Source organism: Erpetoichthys calabaricus, chromosome 3 (assembly GCF_900747795.2).
Source record: "Erpetoichthys calabaricus chromosome 3, fErpCal1.3, whole genome shotgun sequence".
NCBI lineage: Eukaryota > Metazoa > Chordata > Cladistia > Polypteriformes > Polypteridae > Erpetoichthys > Erpetoichthys calabaricus.
The window spans coordinates 230,845,344-230,866,272 of NC_041396.2; the positions used below are offsets into that span (position 1 = coordinate 230,845,344).

General features: G+C 39.3%; 1 protein-coding gene across 1 annotated transcript in view; it reads left to right on the plus strand.

The window, feature by feature from the left end:
- Nucleotides 1–17,169: 17,169 nt before the first annotated feature.
- epm2a (EPM2A glucan phosphatase, laforin) overlaps nucleotides 17,170–20,929 on the plus strand; it is a 187,719-nt gene continuing 183,959 nt past the window's right edge. The window contains exon 1 of the mRNA XM_028797889.2: nucleotides 17,170–17,592. Within this exon, the coding sequence (XP_028653722.1) occupies nucleotides 17,346–17,592 (247 nt within the window). The 5' untranslated portion in view covers nucleotides 17,170–17,345. The remainder of the gene's footprint in view (nucleotides 17,593–20,929) is intronic.

Here is a 20,929-nt window from a genome sequence, read left to right on the forward strand (position 1 = left end):
AGCTGGGGGTTTTTTATGCTATTTTTTTATGTCATACCCCACACAAGATTAATTTGTTTGCAGTCCTTTAACGCATGAAAAGAAATTGGTGTTGTAATATTTGAAATTCTGTTGCCATTCACTGTGGTTAAAATAAAAAATAAAACTGTAGACTAATAAGAACTGAATTGCTTTTGTAGCCTTAACCTATAATTTTATGCATTTTAGACATTGGTAAGAATTTAAATATTATGCAGTATTTACATTCTTTGGAAATCATGTAAAGAAAGCCATATTACCCAGTAGTATGTTTTATGTACTATATTACATTGCATGATTTACTTAGACAAAAAAATACTTTGGTATATTGTTAAATGTAATTACATTAACCAGACTATGCAGACAAGATTTTAGTATAGGGTCTGTAAAGCAGTCATTTTGTAGTGTGATATTAGTTCACCAACGACATATTACAATACTTGGCTATTCAAAATTCACAAGAAGGGTGTTTTAAATGTAGCTGTCTGCAATAAATTTCCTTGGACACACTTTGATAGAATGCATATAATTTACATTGTCTGTTCTGTTTTTTGTTTCCATAGAGCAGTGACTGGGAATGTGTTTGCTAGGAAATTCATGAAATTTTGTGCACACAGTCCTATATACCATTCTATAGTTTGCATGTTTTTATTAATGATTGACAGTTTGCATCTTGATGTGCACTGCAGCTGTCAAGACTATTTTTCTTTTTCCTATAATGTGCATTAATATATAGTTTTTCTTACAGTTGTGTTAATATTCTTAATTCATTTATCCTTGATGTTACTATGCAGTTATGTTTGAAACAATTACATAAAAGGCTGTGTTTGACAAAGCAGCTAAAGTACTAACAATTACTTTTATCTGATACATGGGTGTACGTATAAGGATAGATTTTTAAATAGTGAAAGAACGTTATATTAGGAATGGTGTCAAAGAGCAGCAGTGTGTGGTTTGTTGGTGTCAGTTATATCCAGCCATTGGTAACCAAATAGGAAATAACAAGATTAATGCCCCTTTTTAGCTTGAAATACAATTGGCTATTCACCATAATGTTTTTCATTACAGCAAATTTGAAATGTGATCATTTTGAACATCATACTTTGAAATATTATGTTCTTAAAAAGAAATTGTTTAATTTGAGACACGCGATAACTGGGACTCCCAGCATTTGTAATGCACACTCAAAAATCAGTGAATATTGTTGGAAAAATTATATTTTATATTACTTCTCCTTAAAATACTTGAAGCTTTTTCAAATCGTGAACAGATATTGTATTTTATCAGGTGATCATAGAGGTTTGCACCAAACCTGAGTAGTATACATGGTGCTAATTATGTAAATATATCCAATTATTAGCCACAGTCTACTAAAATATGTGAATTCTACATTTCTGTGGCATTTGGGGTTTATAGAGTATTTCTTGTTTCAGAAACTAGTAAACATTGATGCTAAAAACTTTAAACTCATGGACTGCACTAGTATTGAATTTCTTAAAGCTAGTGAACACTGCGTCTTTGGAGAGACATTTTCCACTGGTCAACATGTTACCAGGACCAGTTTCCTCCATATGCCATATTTAAATGATGAGCTGCAAAGTTTTGTTATGACATAACATTCCTCGAAGTTGACCCAAGGTTTGGCTGGCCTTCAGTATCAGCAAAAGAAGAAACTATCACAATAGATCTTAATGTAGAATCCGAGTTTAAATTGAGATTAGGAATTTGTTATGAACCAGCTGGATCCATTTTCATGTATCAGCTAAACCTGAATAGTCAGTGCACATTGGGCAGCAGGAATGTTGACTCTAGAAATGAAGTCTCAATATAAAATTCAAGGAATGTTTTATTATTGGGGATAAAAACTGGGTACGTCACTGTGACATTGGGTTCAAACAACTATTAAAACAATGGAAGAATGGTGATTTTTTTTTTTTTTTTTCCCCCCAAAACAATTTTTTATGAAGTTGAGGGCTTAGTCCTTATTGATTACATGCTTCAAAAGGCCCAAATAACTGGTCAGTATTACTATAATATGCTTTGCCCTTTGTCCCCATCAGTCAAGAAAAAAAATCTCCACTGTTTCCCTTCTGCTTCATGACAGTAAAATAGTAAGTTCAAAGAGATACCACATCTTATTGTCCAGACTTGACCCTGTGTGACTACCACTTATTGGAGTGTGAAATCCAGTGACAGAAGGGTTTCTTGTTTTCCATTTTACCTTGTGTTTTATTGCAATAGGAAATTGGAAATTAATTTCAGCTGATTGATGATATACATTTTAAAATATTTAGCTGAACAGTATTTATATAAATCTACATATTCTGAACAGTTTGTTATGCTTTAAAGACCGTGCAGAACTTACATTGTAATGTTTAGTTTGTGAAGCTTGTAAAAAGAAGGTTAATCCAATTGCTATATTTATTTTTGGGGGTCTGTTCTATAAAATGTGATTAGGCAATCCTGGATCTCAGAATGAAGTCTGGCTTACTTTAGCTCTATTCAGCACTACCTAATTAGCCACTTCCAGAGCACCAGATTTCAATCGGCTCACATGATCCTGGATAGGTTGATCCAGGTTTACACACGTTCACTTCAGAAACATTCACATATACAAGCCTGTGTATGTCGATCACTGAACAACTGATCAACCACAGATTAGAAGTCTAAGAAACGGGGAACAACCTTCATGTCAGCAGAACAAGAGGTGCTGGTGGCAATGTGTAAAGCACATCTGATAAAAGAGGAGCAACATAGCGACTAAGGAAAGGGCGATGGTGTGGAGGTATATCATTGAAAGAATGAATGTATGAAACAGTTAATCAGTGAAATCTGTATAAACTTCAGTAAATTGTGGTAAATTGTTGCATTATGCAAAATGTCACCCCACTGATATTAATTACTTGAATTGTTATACACCATGTATTGAATTCCATTTCTGACATCATCAAAAAAGTAAGACTGACCCATGCCATTTTAAGTTTTCAGCATACATAAGAGCTGTTCTAGTCACTACTCGAAAGCTGTTGCACTGAATATGAACCCAGTATTGTCTGGTAATTATGCTACAATGGTTAATTACTGTCATGCACAAATCTACAACAGGATTTTTGCAGTGCCCAATTGTAAACTACTTGTTCAGTCATGAGACCTCTGATATTTGGCTTTAATAACATTTGTACCGTAATGACAGCGGAGAAAATAAGTTTTGAACACGTCAATGATTTTCTCAGGCAATATGGGGCTATTGACATGAAATTTTCACCAGATGTCGGTAACAATATTAAGTAATCCAAACATACAAAGAAATCAAAACAAGTTCATAAATTAAGTTATGGATGAAGTGGAATGACACAGATTAAGTTTTGAACATGCTTTTCTGAAATTTATTTAATACTTAGTAGACAAGCCTTTGTTGGAGAAACTAGTCGCATACATTGCTCAGGTGTGATTTTGGGACATTCTTACACACACACACACACACTCTTAAGTTCTTAAAGGTTCCTGGGGCCTCTTCTATGAACTCTGATTTCAGTTCTTTCCATGGATTTTCAATTGGATTCAATCAGGTGATTGACCAGGCCATTCTAGTAGCTTTATTTTCTTTTGTCTGAAACCAATTGAGAGTTTCCTTGACTGTGTGTTTGGGATCATTGTCTTGCTGAAATGTCCACCCTTGTTTCATCTTCAGCAGTCCTGGTAGATGACAGCAGATTCTTATCAAGAATGTCCCAGTACATTTCTCCATTCATTCTTCCTTTTATTGTACAAGTCTGCCAGTACCATATGCTGAAAAACAGCCCCATATCATGATGTGCAGTGCTATTTCTGCTTCAAACGTGGTGCGTGTAATGACATCCAAAGTGTTCAGTTTTGCTCTCATCTGACGAGACTTCTGTATTCTCCCAGTATTTTCATTGGCTTTTCCAAATGTTGTGTAGCAAACTTTAAATGAGCATCAACATGCTTTTTCTTCAGCAGTAGAGTCTTATGTGGTGATCGTACATAGAGGCCATGGCGGTTGAGTGCATTACTTATTGTTTTCTTTGAAACAACTGTACCTGCTAATTCCATGTTTTTCTGAAGCTCTCTGCAAGTGGTCCTTAGCTCTTGGACAACTGTTTTTATTCTTCTTTTGTCAGAAATCTTGCGAGGAGCTCGTCATGGCCAGTTTAAGGTGAAATGATATTCTTTCCACTTCCGAATCATGGCCTCAGCGGTGCTCACTGGAACATTCAGAAGTTGCTTTGCAACAATAGTGTTGCAAAGGTCTTGAGAGAGCTATTTGCTTTTTCCCATCATGAGATGCTTCTTGTGTGACACCTTGGTAATGAGAAACCCTTTTATAGGCCATCTGGGATTAATAAAGTATCTATCTATCTATCTATTAAGACTAACCTTTGTAATGAGAAACCTTTTTATAAGCCATCTATTAGGACCAGCTAGTATTAATTTGCACTGATAGGGGGCGGGATTGCTTTATAAATACTGACAGATTTCAGCTGGTTTCTTTGCTTTCCATGCCTTTTTGCACCCCTTTTTCTTCAGGTGTTCAATACTTTCTCCCCATGTCATTCCACTTTATTACACATAAATTATGGACTTATTTGTTTTGACCTCTTTATATGTGTGGATTACTTGGGTTGTTACCGACCTCTGTTGAAAATTTCATGTCAATAGCCCCATTAGAAATATATTTCCTGATAAAAATGTTGACGTGTTCAATGCTTATTTTCCCTGCTGCATGTGCGTGGCATCTCATATTTTAAGACTTAATAAGAGGACACATTGATATTTGTACTGGGTAGTTGATACATTATGTGTCATTCATAAAAACCATCGGGTAAATGAACTACAATGCAATGCAGAAGTAATACTGTTTCCTTATTCCATTACAGAACACCACATCGAAACTGCACTAATAAGAATATTAGGTATAAGAATCTGCTGAAGAGGAGACTCTTTAGAGTCGTTTGTTTAAAAGGTGAGGGACTATGCAGAAGGTGCTAAAATTGGGCAGCTTGTAAGAGTTATTATTGCTCAGAAATGCCACAGTTGTTTAAATTTGATTGCCCTATCTGCAACTCTGTGAAATTCCTCAGTAATGTCGGTTATTTATTTCTGTAATGGAAAGACAGACCATGTGTATCTGTGAGAACAGACGGCGCTTTAAGGTTAGACATATTTGTGACCGCTTTGCTGGTGTGTGGCATATCCGATGTTGTGAAAAATGCCTCTTACACACACAAAAAAAAAAAATTGGGAGTGATCTCCCCTAGACTTTCTTGTATAGTCAGATATGGGGGTGGATATTTGAGAAGTAACCCACAAGACAGTGATTAAATTTTTATCTTATGTACATTAAAAACCCATCAACATCAAACCACATTAATAATATATTGAATAATTATTATAAAAGTAAAGTTAAATAACTTGGTACTTTTTAATTCATGCAGCTGTAGATTCCACTTCCGGTTAGCAGAAATAGCTCAAAAGTTGATAGAAATCTACATTTTGTACCTAATACTTGTATGCAAAATTTGGTTGACCTAAGTGAAAGCATAGTCAAGTTATCGTGTTTACATACATACACACACACAGAGACATAATTCCAAAAATGGTATTTTCGGACTCTGGGAGGTCTAAAACGTTGATTCATCAAAATCTCGAGGTCCAGTTTTTGGACAATTACGATACTATATATACATAAAGGATCACCCCCTAATGTCAATATTTTGTTGAACCACCTTTTGCTTTAATGACAGCCTTGAGTCTGCTGGGATACTTCTCTATCAGCTTTGCGCATCAATATTGAGCAATATTTGCCCACTCTTCTTTACAAAACTGTTCAAGTTTAGTCAAATTGGATGGTGAGCTTTGGTGGCCTGCTATCTTCAAATCTTTCCACAGAATTTCAATGGGATTTAGGTATGGGCTCTGACTGGGCCACACGACGACATTCACTTTTTTCTCCTTCAGCCACTGTGTTGTCAATTTTACTGTGTGCGTCAGGTCATTGTCGTGTTGAAAGGTGAACATTCTGCCCATCTTCCAATTTCTGGCACAGGGTAGCAGATTTTCCTCAAGAATTTGACGGTACTTTGCCCAATCCATTTTTCCTTCTATCCTAACGAGAGCCCCAGCCCTAGCAGCAGAGAAACACCCCCACAACAGGATGCTGCCACCTCCATGCTTCACTGTAGGTGTGGTGTGTTGTGGATGGTGAGCTGCATTGGATTTCCACCAGGTGTACCATTTGGTATTGTGGCCAAATACTTAGATTTTGGTCTCATTGGACCAGAAGACTTTTTCCACTTGGCATCAGAATCTTCAAGGTGCATTCTGGCAAAGCTCAAAGGAGCCTTAATGTGGCCTTTCTGGAGAAGTGGATTTTTCCTTACAACCCTCCCGAACAAGCCACAATTGTGGAGCGCTTGTGAAATTGTTGTCACATGCACACAATGACCACTCTTTGCCATAAAATCTTGTAACTCCTTCAAAGTGGCCATTGGCCTCTTGGTAGCCTCTCTTACCAGTTTCCTCCTTGCTCTTCCATCCAGTTTGGAGGGACAGCCGGATCCAGGGAGGGTCCTAGTAGTACCAAACACTTGCCACTTCTTTATTATGGACTTTACTGTGCTCCTTGGGATTGATAATGCCTTTTGAGATTTTTTTGTATCCATCTCCTGCCTTATGTCTGTCCACAACTCTATCCCTGAGATCTTTTGAAAGTGGCTTCCCACCCATAGTCAGTTGTTTGCTGTCAGATGCACTACCAAACAAGGGAATGCTCCAGGAAAAGCTGTTTTTATGCTTCACTAATCACACTGATTACAGTTGATCACAGGTGGAAGGAAGCCATGGTTTGCAATGGAAATGGTGGTTACTTACACCTGATTGAGTTTACAAATATTGTTTAGGAGGGGTGTGATCCTTTATTAATCTCAGTATTTGTTTTTTATTTTTTTAAATTCTTCTGAACTGCAGCTGTGATATCTTTCACTTATATGTTCTAGGTTGCATTGAGTAAGCAAAGCTGGAAAAAAATATTGGTTTGTGTGTTTTCATTTAAGGCTGTAAAGCAAAAAAATTTGGAATATTTTGAAGATGGCGATTCTTTTCTATATCCTATGTATGTACAGTATATATCTATCTCTATGGATAATCTATATACAGTTAGATCCATAAATATTTGGACAGAGACAACTTTTTTCTAATTTTGGTTCTGTACATTACCACAATGAATTTTAAATGAAACAACTCAGATGTAGTTGAAGTGCAGACTTTCAGCTTTAATTCAGTGGGGTGAACAAAACGATTGCATAAAAATGTGAGGCAACTAAAGCATTTTTTAACACAATCCCTTCATTTTAGGGGCTCAAAAGTAATTGGACAAATTAAATAACTGGAAATAAAATGTTCATTTCTAATACTTGGTTGAAAACCCTTTGCTGGCAATGACAGCCTGAAGTCTTGAACTCATGGACATCACCAGATGCTGGGTTTCCTCCTTTTTAATGCTCTGCCAGGCCTTTACTGCAGCGGCTTTCAGTTGCTGTTTGTGGGCCTTTCTGTCTGAAATTTAGTCTTCAACCAGTAAACCCCCAATTCTCTAAAGAATCGCAAATCCAAGATTGGCAATTACTTTCTGTTCCTTCCAATCTTTGTAGGGATGTAAGATCATGGAGGGTGGGAGCGTCCTGGGAAAGTTTTCATTTAATGAAAGAAATATATTTGTAGTAAAGCTGTTTCTTTTTGGAGCCATGACTCGTTTGGTTCTGGTGTTTCAGAGGCGCGTTGTAGGTGCCTTCGTTCATTGTCTATCCATGCAGTCTCGTTTTTGTTTTTCTATGGGTGTGTTGCGCCTTCACACTCTTCTCGCTCACTCAGATCTTGTAATTTGAGAGTATTCAGTCTGGCAATATGGTGCAGCCTTAGTTTGTGGAAGATAGACACAACTAAAGACATGAGCATAAAATGATGGTTGTCAATTTCAAACTGTGTTTCCTCAATGTGCTCCTTGAGAAAAAACATCATCAAGCTTGAGACATGTTAACAGCTAACAACAATCTACATAGTGACTAAATACATTTAGCCAAAACGTTGTTTGGAGGCTCACTTGAGCACATAAATGCATAGCTTTGCTAGCTTAGCCTGGTTTAGCTAAAGTAAAGATTATAAAACGGGATTTTCTAACGGCCAAATATAACCAAAACAATTGTTCAGCCGTACCTATGAAATGTAATCCCCCGGGATCTGGGTTGGAGCGTATAGCGGTTTGTACAATCCCAAGCAGCACATTATTTCCCCTTGGGATTAATAAAGTATCTATCTATTTATTACTTCACTCCACAGCAGTGCCACTCACAATATGGCGGCAACGTTGACGTACGATTCTGCTAGTCATGAGGCGTCTAGTTATTCTATGTCAATGTTTAAATATGTCACCATGGCAACATGTTGGCGTACATGCTTTATGTCAGGTTTAGTTTACAGGTTGGGTTGTGTTGTTTGGGCGCCACTTACTGACTTTGGGAAGCCGCTGGGTTTGACTGGTGGGCGCTGTGCGAGTGCGCATGTGCTTTTGGCACGGGTTGCGTCTGGCGTCCGTGTATATATACAGTGGTGTGAAAAACTATTTGCCCCCTTCCTGATTTCTTATTCTTTTGCATGTTTGTCACACAAAATGTTTCTGATCATCAAACACATTTAACCATTAGTCAAATATAACACAAGTAAACACAAAATGCAGTTTTTAAATGATGGTGTTTATTATTTAGGGAGAAAAAAAATCCAAACCTACATGGCCCTGTGTGAAAAAGTAATTGCCCCCTTGTTAAAAAATAACCTAACTGTGGTGTATCACACCTGAGGTCAATTTCCGTAGCCACCCCCAGGCCTGATTACTGCCACACCTGTTTCAATCAAGAAATCACTTAAATAGGAGCTGCCTGACACAGAGAAGTAGACCAAAAGCACCTCAAAAGCTAGACATCATGCCAAGATCCAAAGAAATTCAGGAACAAATGAGAACAGAAGTAACTGAGATCTATCAGTCTGGTAAAGGTTATAAAGCCATTTCTAAAGCTTTGGGACTCCAGCGAACCATAGTGAGAGCCATTATCCACAAATGGCAAAAACATGGAACAGTGGTGAACCTTCCCAGGAGTGGCCGGCCGACCAAAATTACCCCAAGAGCGCAGAGACGACTCATCCGAGAGGTCACAAAAGACCCCAGGACAACATCTAAAGAACTGCAGGCCTCATTTGCCTCAATTAAGGTCAGTGTTCACGACTCCACCATAAGAAAGAGACTGGGCAAAAACGGCCTGCATGGCAGATTTCCAAGACGCAAACCACTGTTAAGCAAAAAGAACACTAGGGCTCGTCTCAATTTTGCTAAGAAACATCTCAATGATTGCCAAGACTTTTGGGAAAATACCTTGTGGACTAATGAGTCAAAAGTTGAACTTTTTGGAGGGCAAATATCCCGTTACATCTGGCGTAAAAGAAACACAGCATTTCAGAAAAAGAACATCATACCAACAGTAAAATATGGTGGTGGTAGTGTGATGGTCTGGGGTTGTTTTGCTGCTTCAGGACCTGGAAGGCTTGCTGTGATAGATGGAAAAATGAATTCTACTGTCTACCAAAAAATCCTGAAGGAGAATGTTCGGCCATCTGTTCGTCAACTCAAGCTGAAGCGATCTTGGGTGCTGCAACAGGACAATGACCCAAAACACACCAGCAAATCCACCTCTGAATGGCTGAAGAAAAACAAAATGAAGACTTTGGAGTGGCCTAGTCAAAGTCCTGACCTGAATCCAATTGAGATGCTATGGCATGACCTTAAAAAGGTGGTTCATGCTAGAAAACCCTCAAATAAAGCTGAATTACAACAATTTTGCAAAGATGAGTGGGCCACAATTCCTCCAGAGCGCTGTAAAAGACTCATTGCAAGTTATCGCAAACGCTTGATTGCAGTTATTGCTGCTAAGGGTGGCCCAACCAGTTATTAGGTTCAGGGGGCAATTACTTTTTCACACAGGGCCATGTAGGTTTGGATTTTTTTTTCTCCCTAAATAATAAAAACCACCATTTACAAACTGCATTTTGTGTTTACTTGTGTTATATCTGACTAATGGTTAAATGTGTTTGATGATCAGAAACATTTTGTGTGACAAACATGCAAAAGAATAAGAAATCAGGAAGGGGGTAAATAGTTTTTCACACCACTGTACAACCTTCGTAAATCGATGCGTCCATCATCCTGCATCCATGCATATATCCATGCGGTCTCGTCTTTGTTGTTCTGCGGCTGTGTCGTTAGGTAGACGTCGTTTACTGTTAGGAAGCATGATCCAACTTACATTTAATACTGAATTACCATTATGTGATTCACATATGCCACACTGACTGCTGGCACAGTGGATTAGAGCAAGTGTAGTTTACAGGTTGTGGTGTTTGGGCACCACATACTGACTCTGGGAAGCACGGGCTCGCTTTTGTATTACAAATCGTTGAGCTCTTTCCATTTGGAGCCGTGACTCCATTGCCTCTGCTGACACTGACTGCTGGCACAGTGGATTAGAGCAAGTTTAGTTTACAGGTTGTGTTGTTTAGGCGCCACCTACTGACTCTGGGAAGCCGCAGGGTTTGACTCTGGGATGCTGCGGCACATGCGCTCGGTGCGTTTGCTGTCCGTGCATAAATTAAACTGTCGTTTAGTAATATAGACAAGTGAAATGCATGCTCAATTGGGTTAAGATCAGGTGACTGACTTGGCCATTCAAGAATTTTCCACTTCTTTGCTTTAATAAACTCCTGGGTTGCTTTGGCTGCATGTTTTGGGTCATTGGGCGGTGTTTCATGATACAGAAGGACAATCAATTTGACTGCATTTAGCTGGATTTGAGCAGATGGTATGTCTCTGAACACCTCAGAATTCATTCGGCTGCTTCTGTCCTGTGTCACAGCATCAATAAACACTAGTGTCCCAGTGCCACTGGCAGCCATGCGGTGGAGGCAGTGTGATGGCTTGGGCGTGCGTTTTACAGATGATGTGGTATGCTTTGGATAATGAGCTGTTCCACGCCTTCTCCGCACTTTTTTCTTGCCATCCTTCTGGTAGAGGTTGATCTTGGTTTCATCTGTCCAAAGAATGTTTTTCCAGAACTGTGCTGGCTTTTTTAGATGTTCTTTAGCAAAGTCCAATCTAGCCTTTCTATTCTTGAGGCTTATGAGTGGCTTGCACCTTGCAGTGCACCCTCTGTATTTACTTTCATGCAGTCTTCTCTTTATGGTAGACTTGGATATCGATATGCCTGCCCCCTGGAGAGTGTTGTTCACTTGGTTGGCTGTTGTGAAGGGGTTTCTCTTCACCATAGAAATGATTCTACGATCATCCACCACTATTGTCTTCCATGGATGTCCAGGTCTTTTTGCGTTGCTGAGTTCACCAGTGCTTGCTTTCTTTCTCAGGATGTACCAAACTGTAGATTTTGCCACTCGTAATATTGTAGCAATTTCTGTGATGGGTTTTTTCTGTTTTCGCAGCTTAAGGATGGCTTCTTTCACCTGCATGGAGAGCTCCTTTGACCGCATGTTGTCAGTTCACAGCAAAATCTTCCACATGCAAGCACCACACCTCAAATCAACTCCAGGCCTTTTATCTGCTTAATTGATAATGACATAACGACGGTCTTGCCCACACCTGCCCATGAAATAGCCATTGAGTCAATTGTCCAATTACTTTTGAGCCCCTGAAATGAAGGGATTGTGTTTATAAAAAAAATAAAAAAAAATGCTTTAGTTGCCTCACATTTTTATGCAATTGTTTTGTTCACCCCACTGAATTAAAGCTGAAAGTCTGCAATTCAACTGCATCTGAGTTGTTTCATTTAAAATTCATTGTGGTAATGTACAGTACCAAAATTAGAAAAAAATTGTCCAAATATTTATGGACCTAACTGTATATAAATCTAATATATTTGTGTTTGAAACAGAAATTACATATGACCACAGAACATGTTATAATACAGGAACTACAGTAATCACTTTGTTTGTGGATGCCATTTTTATATCGTCTTTATGAATTAGATAGATAGATAGATAGAATTATTATTTGTGTGAGAGTTATTTTACTGATATTGAAAAGAAGTAAACACAAACACGCCGATCTATCTCATACAAGTGCGCCCCGCATCGCCCTCTCCCAGCCCTCCTGTCTGGACTACAGCGCTGAGCCGTCCGCCACCAGGCACGTTCTGACAGAGTTATTTATTCGTCCAGGTGACTGTTGCGGAAACTGCCACATTGTAACTTTTTTTTTAGTTGGCAGTACTTGATAGTAGAAGAGATGAGGAAAACAGCTTTGCGTCTTTCTACTTTTTAACTGCGCCGAGCTGTAAACAATGTGAAGACGAGACCGCCTTCAGCGGCTAGGGGTCGTGAGAACAAAGTGAACGCTGGGAGGCGCGGAATGTCGGGCTGCTCCGCCGGGTCGAGAGCTTCGCAGTTTCGGGCAGCGTCCTCTCTTCTCGCACTGTTTGTGACACATCAAGTGCCCTGTCAGCTCCTGGGAGAGTGGAAATCTTTGCGAATGAGTGTAATCGGCTCCATAGAAGCAGGACTCTGTTTGTAAATTGCCCTGCATGACTACTTACTGCCCCTTAAACGGTGAGTTTGGGTCACTAAAACCCCACAACATTCAAGGTTGCTTTTGTGATGAATTATTTTAAGAAGTAAATCACAGGCACGTAGTGCAAGGTTGTCAGGCAGAAATTTGGACGATCACATAGAAAATGTAATTTCTATATCACAGCAGTTGTGTAGCGCCTTTCACAAGGGTTCTACTACCGAGAAATGATCCAAATACATTTTAGCTGCTGTTAGTACTACTTACCTGTTATGTTATAGCGCCTTTAAAATGTAGTTTACCTGAAACCACTCCAGTAGTGCTCAATGTATCTTTATTTATTAAATATTACATTTTTACTGTTTAATAACTTAGACTACATTTTATTTTTTTCCCTTGCACTCAGTGAGTGAAGCCACTGGGTAATCAGCTAGTGTATGTATGTGTGTGTATATATATATATATATATATATATATATATATATATATATATAATATATAACATTTTTTCTTCAACGTTTTTTTTTCTTTACTCATTAACATTTTCAGATTTTTGTTTCTAATTAAATGCAGTTCTTTTATTAACTGTAAGAATTGTTTTCAGTCCTAGCGACAGGTTATGGTGACTTCTGCTCAGTAACTGTGCTCCACTACATTTGTTTGATTACCACCCCATGACCTAAATATTTTCTTATTCTTGCTTAGCAACTGATGAAATTGATTAACAACTTTGTCACTTCAGCTCAAGGTATACAGAGTGCTTCTAAAGAAATTCCCACCATGCATCTCATAAGGGCTGGTTGATTTCATTTGAACATTGCCTTTGGTTGCCCTAGTACTTCAGTATTTATTTTAGGAGTTTAAGGTGTCCCATTGCTTTGCCAAAGTCAACTTAAAATGTATTGATTCTGTAGTTTGATGAATAATAAACCAACTGGTGAATAGTGTTTTCATTGAAATAAAGATCAAAACAAGCAGTACTTGCAACCAGAATCTGGAATTGCACTTACATCAACATTTCTGTCTTGACAGATTTAACAGTAAAAAAAAAAAAATGGTAAAATCAAGAGTGCCCTTGTTCAGGATGACAACTCTAGCAACATAGCCTATACTGAGTAGAAGATTAAAATTAAACTATGTCATGGTAACATGGACATGTGCAAAGTATCTTATGCATTCGTCCTGTTGGTTACTTTTGAATTCTTTAATCGGGCTTTGCTCTAAATGGTGATATAACTTGGACTTCATAGTTGTAGATGTCTTCCACCCATCTGTTTCCAAATTAGTTTTACTGAGATGTAGTGTCTGTATTAACAGCAACTCATCCTGCATATGATGCCATTACCCCTAAATGATAGTACTTCACTTTAAATAATGCACTGGCTGTTGCCTTTATCCAAGATAGCTTATAAGATCAGAACTTACTGCAGGTTTACCAGCTACTTTTTATTAACATTTGGAGCAGAGGAAGATCAACCTTGGGGTTGGCTTAGCCACTACACCACACACCTTTTTCATAGCACTGTATTTGCCCCCTTCCCAAAATCCTCAGAGTATATTTTACAGAGTGAATGGCCTCAGACCTTGAGACAAATCTGTCACAACCAGGGGAATTGCTGTTATTAGAACTGATAGTAGAGGATGCTATGCCTTCTTCAGTTATTTTTTTATCCTGTCGTCTTTTGGTTTTGTCTTGCTTTTCTGAGTGGACTTCAAAAAAATGAGAAGCTGATTCTTCTGTATTATAAGTTGAATTATTAAGTTGAATTCTGTTCCCCTTTTCCATTTACTTGTTCCTAGACCTTACAAAAGCTCATTGTGCTTTTATTTTATAAATCTCACCTAACTTAATTTGTAATTCTGACTACTCCAATGTTTCGTCATCTGGCTAAGTTAAGTTCTCTTCCATTACTATATGCCTGTTTGCCCATTAAGATCCACTGATTCTGGCAATCTCATTACCCAATCCCCAAACTAACCTGTGATAGCTCCTGAGTACCCAGACTTTGGAACCACCTCCCTAAATTAATGAGATCAGAGGACTCCATTTGTTCTTTTAAAACCCAACTAATTTTAATAATAAACAATAGTACTAGAGTGTTGTACCCGTGTTAGCCATTATGGATGTAATGAGAAGTCAAGCATAGTGACACCTTCTGTTGGCCACCTAAAAAGATTACAATATGCAGGCTGTCTAGGCAATTCGGGCTCCTTCAGAAGAAGAAGGGACCCGAGTTGCCTTGAAAGCTTGCACATAGTAATCTTTTTAGTTAGCCAATAAAAGGTGTCATTTTGCTTGACTTCTCAGTACAATAATAAAAACAGTGCAATCAAAACCACAATATGTGACCGACTTTGAAGTGTGAACTGAATTTCACTGCACACTTTACCAGTTTCTTAATCATGAATCATTCTGAATGGTGATGACTTCAAACATGTTATCAAAAGTCTATCTATATTACTAGCCGAGAATGGTAAACCGGATGGCATGGACGCAGGTACACGGCGATGGGACCATGAGACATACTGCGCAGGCGCGTACAGCGCGCGTCTCATAAACCGCACACGAAGTCGTATGCACCGCGAACGAAGGAGTCACGGCCCAAAAACAAAAGAGCTCAACTGACGTGAATGAGAAATAAAGCAACAACGCGCCCATAGCTAACGACAAACGACACAGCCATACAAAAAAGAGGATTCTGCGCTGCAGCCCAGATTCAAACGGAAGAGGCTACGGCGGCCCCACAGCTCCACAATGATCGTACGGAAGGCGCAGGCGTCACCGCCATATTGTGAGTGGCACTACTACGGAAGGTGCAGACGTCACCCCCATATTGTGAGTGGCACCACTGCGAAGTGAAGTTAGGAATAATGTGCTGCTTGGGATTGTACAAACCGCTGAACGCTTTACACCGAATTCAAACACAATACAGCTCAACGATACAAACACGAGTCCACCTAGATAAGATCAATGAATGCAGGCGCCTACAACGCGCGTCTGAAATTGCGGAAGCAAAGCAGGCACGGGTTTAAAACGAACGAACTCGACTGACGGATATACAAACATGAGCCCGGCTGGATAAAATCAATGAACGCAGGTGCCTACAACACGTGTCTGAAATGCCGCAAGCAAAGCGGACACAGCTCCAAGACGAATGAGCTCAACTAATGTATTTCAGGATATCCAACGCCGGGGGTAGGCGAGCGAAGCGAGCAGGGGGCGGAGCCCCCCTTGTTATGCATATTCCATTTGGGAACACAACAAGCTGGATGTGATCTATCCAAATATTGTACCACAGATTTATAGTTTATATTTAAAGTCAATCTGAACAGGTCTGACCTCCTCTTACTGCCACCTACGAGTACAAGCCTGTTATTGACTACAGCAGCTCTCTGTTAGCCAAGTCAGTTTATATATCGGTTTGGCAGGAAATTCTTGTATGTTTACATTTATTTATGCATTTATTTATATTTGGGAGCTTCAATGAAATAATTTATTTGTCCTCAAGGGGAAATAAACAATAATCTAAAAACTCTGCAGGCAGTGTGGGGCAGTGGTTTAGGCTTTGGACTTCAAGCCACGAGGTTGTGGGTTCAAATACTGTCAACTGTGTGACCCTGAGCAAGTCACTTCGCTTGCCTGTACTCCAATTGGAAAAAGAAATGTAACCAATTGTAACACAAGCTTGTAAGTTGCTTTGGATAAAGGCGTCAACCAAATAAATAAATGTAAATACTTACTCTAACAGTCTGATGCTAATTTTAGTTTACCCTCTCTCTCTCCGGCTGCTCAAGATGACCCACAAATTTGTTCAGGGTTTTCTTGTAGCATATTGTATATTTATTCTGGTTTACTGTGTCATATTCTAATTCAAAGCTTTGTTTCCTGTATGTATCACTGATTTGTGCTTTGTTGCAAATATTGTTTCCAGTGTTGTATATGCCCCGTTGTTCATTTTGAATTTCTGTGAAGCTCTTCAAGCATGGGGAAGGCGCTATATAAAACTTATTATTAACATTACTTAGAAAATCAGCAAAGTGTACTTACATGAGGAGCCCAAATGCCTTTTACACAGCTGATTGGATGTAAAACGAGCGCAGTGTTTCGTGAAGTAGCTTTTCGTACCATAGGATCGGCATTATTGAACACACGTGTTGTCTAATGTGAAGTTATTTATCTTCAGCCACCGACATTTGCGTCTTTATGTGACTTAAAACACGCCGGCAGTACCAGGAGAGCGAAGGTGTGCGTGACAAGCTCCTGCACAAGTGGCCGTAAGAAAGCCGGCTTAGCTTTGTCCGGCTGCCTCCCTCCCCCTCTCCTGCTCCGGCATGGTTCGTAGCCCTGGGTTTATCATGTGTTACTATTAATAGCTACGAGAAGTCTCTAGAAGAAACGTTAAGTGGTACACGCCACCGTTTTGTTTTTGGTTTTTTTTTTATCAATAAAACACTAATATGTTTGGGGTGGCAGCCACATCGCTGTTCTTTTTGGAAAATGTCTTTTATTTCTTTCTTTTAAAGTGAGAAAGACACGGGGGAGTGGGGGGTTTTTGATGCTGTCAAGAAGACAAACTGCTCGACCGGGAGCCACTTGTCATCCAGAAGCGTCTGCTTTCGTCAGGAGCGCAAACGGCACATTATTATTATTATTAATTTGAATATTTACCATTAGCTTCCTGTCCGCATAATGCTCTTCAGGTTTGGCGTCATTTTAACCCCGGAAATTCGCGACACTCAGGTGTTCGTGGTGGGCTCGAGGCTGGAGATGGGTCAGTGGGACGGCGAGAAGGCCGTGCTGATGAAGCCGGCGCAGGCAGCCCTCTCATCCCGCGAACCAGCACTGTGGATCGGGGAAGTGCTGCTACGGGAGCCCGTTACGGAGCCTTTCTGGTTCAAGTACATCAAGCGCTGCGGCGGCACCCTCACCTGGGAAGGTACTTGCTCCTTAGCCACCCCAAAATCCCTCCCCACCTGTTCCCCTTCAAACCTGCAGCATGGCTTGTTAAAACGTAATGTGGTGACGTGTGTAATGTTGTTCTTGCCTTAACATCCAGTAGCTTAAGCACAGGGGCCTGACAGTATAACAAATGAGTGCTGCCTGGCAACGCATTGAAACTGAATTAACGGATGGATGATGATTGGGGGTTTGGGGGTTATGGGGCAGTTTCTGTTTACTATTTCTCCTGTTGGAAAGCTTGTTAATGGTTTGGGCCAAGCACGCATTTGTTCTCTCAGAGCCTAAGTGCATTCTGTTTTTCATGCCAACAGCTAGTTTTATTGCAGTTTACCTAATCATCCATTTACATTGCTGTGTTGTATATTTAAACATTAAACAAAAAAGTTACCTAGGCTCAGTAGAAGTACTTTTTTGTTGTGTTAATTTACAGTAAACATCCAAAGAGCAAGCACTCGGAGGATTTAAATTTTTTACTCCATGACCACAACTTCTTGTGCCAGCCCATTTACACCCATGCCAAGTGTAGCCCGTGTGGACAGCCACAAGATTAATAATTGTCCTCTTATTTGCTCTGTAAAGCATCTTTTCATGGTATGTTACATTAATGGCCCCAAGTACATGATTCATTCTATAGTTGCACTGTACAACAAAGATTTTAGCTTTCTGAGGACTTTTGGGTGTGTCTTGTAAACTTTGGCCTGATGGTCACAAAAATGACCTTCGAATTTCCCTGTTGCTTACTATTTTGTTGTAACTGCCTATTGTGATTTCCTCTCATTTTGTAAGTATACATATATAGAACAACCACCACAGATGCTGCACTTGTAGGTCTATGTAAATGTGGTGACAGTGGTACTGACAATGCAACTCTGATATACCAAGTCCTGTTATTTTATTTGCCAATGGGACAGGTGTGCTAAAGAGTCTCATTACATTAAAAAGAACAGGTAGCCATGTAAGCATTTTGTTCCAGGGCAGAAAAGCATGGTGTACAAACCACGTTTTTTTTCTTCTGTCCATGTAAGGCTTGGACTGATGAAAAAATGTTGTGAAAGCAATGAACATAATGAAATATGAGACCTATTTGAGACCTGTTTTCACAAATGGCTGTTGCCAAGACTAAAGAAGGCATTTTTGTTGGTACACAAATCAGACATGTCATCAGTGACGAGTGGCTGGAAGTCCTTCTAGTAGGCATTCAGGGATGTTGTTTTGAATTGTCTAGAGCACTACAAAGCAGCAAACTAATTCAGCTGGCTGATGAAAAGCTTTAAGCACACAAAGCCTTACAGACTTCTTCCCTGCTAATCTTGATGCAGTCCATGACAAATTTGGAGAAAGGTTTGACCAGAACATTGCAGTGATGGAAATGTGGGATCCATCACTGCTGACTGACTATTGTTGGTCATTGGAATGAGAAGAAGCAAATGTAGAGTACAAAAATGAAAATTGGTATCAAAGCATTATTATCTCAATCGAATTAATGCAGTGTGTCAGCATGGTTAAGTGATTAAGCATGCTCAATTTAATAAATGTTTCATGTTTCTCCAAATACGTATGTGATGCAGTCGGTCTGAAATTATATTTGCGTTCAGCTTTAAGCTGTAATCATAATTTACCAAGAAGCAAAACTTTTAAAAACATTTGTTGTCCTGTGCTAGTAATGGTTGAATCCCAGTTCAGTCACTAGCCACAGTGGAGTCTGTGAATTTTCATGTATTTTCTGTTCACTCTTGCTACCCAAAGATATGGTCAGATTGACTCTGATGAATATCAGTTTTGTATGGTTCTTCTCATGGTTGGTTCTACCTTGTGCCCCATTCTATTTTTGTCCATATTTTGTGGACAAAGGATCAGGTCAGGTCAGGTTGGGACGGATACATTGGTACAGCTTGCTGCCGCACGCACCACACTAGCAACCCTCCAGGAAGACACGTGGTCCAGTCCCACCCTTTGGAAATGACCATCTATCTGCCACAGCCAGATGTTACGTGGGTGGCCCATTGGCTTGGTCCAGCCACTTGGGTCCTCAACAGTGAGGATCCTGTCAGCCGGATCACCCTCGGGGAATCGCATCACATGGCTGTAGTGCCATAACTGATGCTACATCACAATGCAGGTACTGTGCCTCATTTGGGACACTGCGAGCAAACATCCATTCAACACATTCATACCAGCATTACCCGAGGATTCTCTGAAGAGACACAGTACCGAAGGAATCAAGTCTTCATCTCAGGTCACTAGATAGCGTCCATGTCTCGCATCTGCATAGCAAGACAAGAAGCACCAGGCCTCTTAAGACTTCATCCAGTGACCTCATGACCCCCCCATGCTCACCCAATCCATCTACTGAGTTCATAGGAAGAGTCATCAGACACATGAATGTGGACAAAACAGGTTGAGAAATTGGAGAGGCATGGATAGATATTTGGGGATTTCCTGGATATCCACATCACCTTCCTGACTTGTGCAAGTGATCCACAGTCCACCAGAAATCACTCTAAGCGTCCAGTTTTTCTGTTGTTTGCTCCCCATTCTGAAAAATCATAAGCCAAGTATTTAATAGTCAAGTGCACTCTTAAAAACAAATGTTTCAGGTTAACATTACAAAAAAAACAAAAAACAAAACTGCACTTTGTAACTATGTTTTTGAGTTTGCCAGCTTCAGTTTAAATTAAGTAGATCCAACATATGTACTTAATAATTAGATGAATCAGCACTTCCTATAAATTTAAAACTCATTTTAATTACCATGTACTTGATAATATAGTATAAAACCAAGTTTTTAAGTTGGCAACATGAAAAATTTAGTTGTTCCAAAGTACTTCTTTTTTTCAAAAGTGTTAAAGTATTCTGAGCATCATCTATTCTTCCCTGGGTACAAACTCTGGTCTCTTTATAATTATAAAGCTTTAAAACGACATTTCACACTTAAGTTCTTGCAAATAGTTATATCTCATTTCTTAATGGTTATCAAGTTAAATTGTGACATTAACATAAAACAATCTGTTCTATAATAAGAACTAAAGTCTGTGTACAGAAATTGATTTATTGTTATGAATGTAATTGTAAATAAAGTACATTAAATGAGTGATTCTGCACCACAGAGAGTGTTGTTCAGTGAGTGGGCAGCTAATGTGACATGAACTTATACAGACGTATTAAGTGTACAGGAACATAGACATTTTCAGATGAAGGTGGAGAGAAGTCATGCCACCCAACCAACTTGATTAAGTTACCACCACATAGTTTTACTGATTAACAAAAAAAAAAAATAGATTTCAAATTATTTACAATTGTAAATTGAAGTATTT